This window comes from Acanthisitta chloris, unplaced genomic scaffold (assembly GCF_000695815.1).
Source record: "Acanthisitta chloris isolate BGI_N310 unplaced genomic scaffold, ASM69581v1 scaffold8494, whole genome shotgun sequence".
Lineage (NCBI taxonomy): Eukaryota > Metazoa > Chordata > Aves > Passeriformes > Acanthisittidae > Acanthisitta > Acanthisitta chloris.
In genome coordinates, this window is record NW_008668709.1 from 7,431 (window position 1) to 13,712 (window position 6,282).

The 6,282-nt window shown below is 41.4% G+C and overlaps 2 protein-coding genes across 2 annotated transcripts in view; one reads left to right on the forward strand and one right to left on the reverse strand.

The window, feature by feature from the left end:
* Nucleotides 1-1,101, forward strand: part of LOC103800639 (Golgi apparatus membrane protein TVP23 homolog A-like) — a gene marked incomplete at its 5' end in the record, with an annotated part of 4,207 nt that extends 3,106 nt beyond the window's left edge. Inside the window, 3 exons of the mRNA XM_009073021.1 lie at nt 6-122; nt 528-776; nt 1,073-1,101. Coding sequence (XP_009071269.1) covers nt 6-122; nt 528-589 — 179 coding nt within the window. The remainder of the gene's footprint in view (nt 1-5; nt 123-527; nt 777-1,072) is intronic.
* A 524-nt stretch (nt 1,102-1,625) lies between these two features.
* On the reverse strand, nt 1,626-6,207 carry NUBP1 (nucleotide binding protein 1; the record flags this gene model as incomplete). The annotated part of the gene is made up of 8 exons (XM_009073022.1): nt 1,626-1,782; nt 2,099-2,182; nt 2,901-3,003; nt 3,122-3,232; nt 4,282-4,436; nt 4,789-4,879; nt 5,588-5,620; nt 6,139-6,207. Coding segments are annotated over 8 exons (690 nt in total), but the record flags the coding sequence as incomplete, so codon positions are not given.
* Between the last annotated feature and the right edge of the window lie 75 nt (nt 6,208-6,282).

Sequence of the window (6,282 nt, forward strand, 5' to 3'; positions counted from 1 at the left end):
CATAGCTGGGATCTCCCTGCAGACTGCTAATTTATATGGCTACATCCACTGCAAATTAGGGGGACAAAAAACCATCAGCAGAGTAACTTCGAGGTTGTTTGCTACAGCAGATGTTCCCAAGAGTAAGTACTGAGCTGTCTGTCAGCTACAGCCTGTGAGGTAACACAGGCTAAAATGCCTCCCATGATTGGTTCTGGCTCTTCCCAGGTCTCAGTTCCTACAGTAACTCCTAGCAGGGCAGTCCTGATTCCCCCACAAGCCTCTCTTGCAGCAGTCACAGAGGGGCTGTATCCCACACCACTTGGTTCTGTGTTTGGAAGCACACTGAGCTTCACAGCTGAGCTGCTTCCAGGCCTCAGGAAGAATGTCTTGTTAAATCCTTGGAGTTACTAGAACTGTAATGTAATGCCTGTGTCAGGCACAGCTGGGAGAGCCATTTTCAACCCTCCATCTGCTCTTCCCTGCTTTTTATGAACAATCCCTATGTCCTTATGCTAACAGCCATATGTCCTCTGCTCACTCTGCAGGACAGAGCAGGAGAATTTCAGAAGATGGCACTGAAGAACATGGGAAGACAGGCACAGGATAATCAAACAAGGAAGAACTAAAAGGATGAGCAGTAAAAATACTAATTTCTGAAACATGTTCTTCCTATGAAGATATCTAAATAAATCTCTTCTAGAATTATGCCTGCATGAAATAAATCTGTGTTTGAGTCTTTAGGTCCTGAAAGGTTTAGAGCCTTTGTTACTTAAAAACTTCACCACAAAGTTTGTGTGGGCAGAAAGACAGTGCTTGTGGTGTACAGAGAGCACACTACTCTCAAGGAAAGTTACTGAAACATGTTCTTCCTATGAAGATATCTAAATAAATCTCTTCTAGAATTATGCCTGCATGAAATAAATCTGTGTTTGAGTCTTTAGGTCCTGAAAGGTTTAGAGCCTTTGTTACTTAAAAACTTCACCACAAAGTTTGTGTGGGCAGAAAGACAGTGCTTGTGGTGTACAGAGAGCACACTACTCTCAAGGAAAGTTATAACCTGAACGCTTCACCACAAAGTTTGTGTGAACAGAAAGACAGTGCTCGTGGTGTACACAGAGCACACTACTCTCAAGGAAAGTTATCAACTAACCTGAAACTGTTAGATTATTTTAGCCAAGGTTTGAATGTACTCAAAAGACAATGCTAATTTGTTTAGTTTTGGGACTACAATAAACAAAAGCAAACTGCCTCTCCCTTTTGTAAACAAAACTGATTTCTCAAATCTTTGATTCCTCAATAAACAGAGGAATTACAGTCCCAAAGGGCCTCAGTGAGAGAACAGGCATTAAGTTCATCCCAGCACAGAAGACAGGACAAAAGCTGCTGCCCATGCACAGGAGATATGTTAGATATGATGTCCCAGTGTCAGCTCAGCATATTTTATGTTCAGCTTCCTCAATAAAATCCTGTAAACACATGCCTTCAAATGCCAACTTCAGGCTCAGGTTATCAGTACCATGACACCAGACAGACTGTGCCTGTGTAACACAGATGCAGACTAAGTTTCACAGCTTAGTGAGGTCTGAGACCACCTGTGAACCACAAGATTGTTGAACTATGGAAAACAACTAAGGGAAGAACATTTATATTAAGAATTTATTTGTAATATACAAAAAGAATACATTCCTTCTATTAAATCAAGGCATAAGTTACGTTTCTATAATTAAACATGAACTATTTTTACTCCACTCACAGCTTAGATAATCTTTTCTTGGTGTTGTTCACAATATTCCTGAATTCCTGCAAAGATGGAGAAAAAGTAATATAAATACAATTTCAGCCGCACAGGAGGAGTTTTTGCTGCATCACTGTGCCCCTTGTTGGTACAAGTATCTCAAGTTGGGCCTGGACCAGTTACCAAACAACTCTGTTACTGCTTTAGAGGCCTGTCAGGAGTGATGCCCAGAAGCAACAGTATTTGCAGCTGTTACTTTTGTAATTGCTGTGCGCATCTCCTGCTCTCCTTATTTGTGGCAGAATAACATGACCTTGTCTAACACCTTCCTGTGCTGCAGGAACTGAGGGGATTCACCTGCAGAGTGATTCTCAGACTTACTTTGAATGATGTTCCTGTAAGACAATGTAGCTGGAGACTCAGGTGCTTCAGCCAGGAAAGACTGGCCTCTGTCACAACTCTTTCCTTCAAGGACAGGGAAAAACACAAAGCAAAGCAATGGGAAAAGATGAGCTTTTCTTTATTCCACTAGCAGTTACACCCTTCAAAAAAGCCAACTGCATCTCTTCCTTTTAGGAAGTCCTGATGTCAGTAACAGGACTAGAACTCCAGTTTACAGTTTTACAGAGGAATAGTATTAGCAAAAACCTTCAGTCATTATGTTGGAAATACTGATCTGTTCCTTGATGTCATTAATCCAGGTACTAATTGGTAACAGCTAGTGGGCAAGGAACCAAACTGCCTCACAATCCACAACACAATTTGGGCAGTACCAGTAACAGGGAGGTTAAAGCACTGGTTTTAATGCTTAACATCTACAGGATACTACTCTCTAAAGTGGTGATGATTTTACTCAATCAGCACTTCCAATTGATTACACCAAAGACATGTTGTGTTTCAAATATGGTTACAGGGCTGAAAAGATGCATTATCTAATCTTCATTGATTCAAGATTAATTCTTGGGCAAAGGAAATTACCCCAGCACCTCTCCCTCATCTCATACTATGCTGCAGCTCCAGAAACTTTTGATTCAAAAAAACATTCCCCCTAAAAGCAGGTATTTCCCTAAGAGACAGAGTGTTTAATATTCTAATCATCAATGCCCATGTCAGGGGTTTCCAGTAGTAATAGCAATGTAGGAGGAACTACTTGTTTTAAGTGCAGTGCAGTAAGTAACTTTACCTATTTGTGGATCTAGAGGCACTTTACCCAGGAGGGAAATATTCAAGTTCTGGCACATCTTCTCTGCACCACCAGTAGTTGGGGGAAAGATCTGAGATTCTTTCTGGGACGACAGGAAGATAAGAGTTAGAATATCGTAATTCTGGGAACAAGGCATTTTTGGAACAATGTTTTACACACAAGCAATGCCAAGGACAAAATGCTGTGATGCACTGCCTTACCTTACACTTTGGACACACAAAGCCACTCATGTTTTCCACAACACCTATGATGGGCAGCTTCACTTTGTGGCAGAAGTTTATCTCCTTCCGAACATCCTGAAGTGACACTTCCTATAAATATTAGCAAACATTGGCATTTCAGCTGTAGTTCAGTTGCCTCCTTAGAGCTACTCTAAATGAACTTTCTAGTGAATTATTACTGCTGTCTCAATATTTTGAGGCACACAAACATGTGCAACGTGCTCTAGCAACAATTCTATGAGCAGCAGCAAAGCAGGTACAAGAGCCCCACCCTACTGGATGTGGTTCTCTTTTGAAATCTCACTCTAGTAAAGATTCACCCATATTTCTCTTTCATCTCCTATGTTCCTCTCATATATTTAGTTCTTTAACTTTTGCATTCTGAGTTTACAGAAGGACCCTTGGTATTCTCCACAGAGTGAGGACAAGAACCACCAGGCTTACACTAGTTATCTCTTTCCAGATTAAATTTGAGATAGCTCATTATCTCCTCAGACTTTTCACATATATGCCTGACCTCATTCATCCTCCTCACCACATGTGGTGTTGCCCTCACCACTTCACTTCCCTTTACATATTATCCCTTCAGCTGCTGTGGACACACTACATGTCTTTTGCTAGTTTGACCTCCTGTTCCCTTTCAAACCAGGAATTAAACCTGGTTTGAACTGGATGTATTTTGAGTTTCAGCTCTCCAGGGGCCAATTTCTCTTGTAAAAATACACTCCACAAAGCTGCCTACTGCAGGTGCCAGGCTACTTCTCTGGTGTCAGCAGTGCACAGCTTTGCAGTTAAAAACTGAACTTGTGACATTCTTCTGAACATGAAGCCACTGGTGAGTAAATAACAGATTCTCAATGATGTGCACTCTAATCTCGAAGAAGGAAGTGAAATGCTGCATTTCCTCTCACCACACAGATCACAACAGCTTTCAATTGTGCCCTGCTCTCTGGTTTAGTGACCCACTTGGCTCCCCAGCACCACTGAGACACCACCTAACCCACAAACCAACCAGCTGCAGGCACAGACAGCAAAGCAGCTCCCTGAGGTCCTGCACCCTGACATTTCCCTGAACTGTTTCACCCAAGGATTGGCTGTAACTGCCACAATGCTCCTGCAGTGGGAACTGGGGGCTGTACCTGAGGGGTAGTGACTATGACAGCACCATCTACATGTGTGGCACTGAGGTACTGCACAATAGACAGGTGCTCATCTGATGTCCCTGGGGGTGTATCCACAATCAGGTAGTCGATTTCACCCCAGTCCACGTCACGAAGGAACTGTTTGATCAGCCCTAAAAGAAAGGATGAGAATGTGGAAGACAGGGAAAAAGTACCTCCCTGTATTTCAAATGTTAAGGTCTACCTCAGCGTCCGCAGTCCAGGTATGCAGACTGTTCTGACTTGCCAACTTCAGTAGGAACATACATACTTTGCCAAGATTTAAAAAAAATAAATCTAAAGGCATCATTTGACCTTCTAACTGAACGTGAATATGTTCAACCAAAGAAGCAGCAACCATTCACTCATTTTCTCCCTGTAGCTTACTATGCTGCATTTATGTTATTAATTAAACAAGCTTGTGATATTTATGTGCTTTAAATCTTTCAAGTACATAAATTATTGTTGAAAACACTCGATACACACCATTTTTTTTTGGTCCTCTCCAGATGACAGCATCATCAGGGCTACTGAGCAGGAACCCCACAGACATGACACCTAAGTTTTCTTCAACATACTAGAACAGAAGTAGAGAAACTCAACTGAGTACACAGTGCAGGAAGAGTAGAGATTCTGAACTCCTGTTTTATAGAAAAAGCAGCTGATGGGGGAAGACATTAAGAAAATAAAGGGAGAGAACCTTATCTTTAATCAAAGGGCATTAAAAACTACACTTTTTGTGCAAGATTCAAAGGCTGAAAAATGCAGTTGTTACAGCAGTTTATGGAACCACTGGAGACAGTGTAAGCAGCTTTCCCTGTCAGTACCAAGCTACACTACAGGTGATCTCTAGACAATCAAAACTCCTGCAAAACCTTCCCTGCATCTTCTAACGATTAATGAGGTTTTTCTTGGGTGAAAGATACTTCTTGGCTGTCATAGAAAAGGTGAGATACTACAGAGCTGTATGGTACCCAAAAAGAACAAAACCAAGCAACTCATTCATTGCCTAGAGCAGAAAAGTCAATAAACAAGAGATACTTGAGATAATAAAACTATTTTAGAAATCTAGTATTAATATTATTAACAAAATAAATTTAAGTCTGATCAATATAGCTTACAAAATCTAGTTATAGATACTCTATAGATTCTATATTCTGTATCTACAGATTCTACAGAGTCTGGATACTTAAGAAAAAGAATGAACAGAAGTCACCCTCGCTCCTCCTTCACTAGTTTGTCAAACAAGCCCAATAAACTTCCTGAAACAGCTGCACCAACTCACCACTGGAGACCATCCAGATCCACTCTGATGAACCTGGAAATTGAAGTGATACATAAAGTTACAACAGAAGTAAACAGAGATGTTACATGAAACATGAACTAAGTCAGACTGGTTAAATAGCTCTCCTGCCTGCAGGGACAATCCTGCTTTACTGGGGCAGTTGAGGTAAAACCTGCAGGAGCAACAGGTCTCCATTAATAAGTCAACAATAACTGTTCAACCCTTATGCAAGAACTTTATCCATGACTTTATACAAAATTTTTGAGGGCTGACAAAGCTCATCATGGTAATGTTACTCAAGCTTTAAGCTGAGTATGTGGCTGCTATACAAGGAAAGTTGGTTTGCAGAACTGCTTGTCTTGAAAACAGACAGCAATTTGAAAAGATAAATTATGCTTAACTTCTCCAGCTCATCTTACTTCCCTGTCCACTGCCACACACTTCCCAAGGAGCACTCCTTCCTTGGCAAGCCTTCAGCCTACAGAACCTGAACACAGGAATGAAAACAATGAACAGAAACACTTTAAATAACATGTTCAGCATTCCCTTACCTGTTCTCCTTCCAGCCCCATCATTTTAGGAATCGATGGCCCGCAGATATCTATGTCCAGCAGAGCAACCTGCAAAACAAACCATCCAATCCACCCCACTGTGAACCAGGCAGGGCAGAAAGAGAACTCACCCCCTGCAGACAC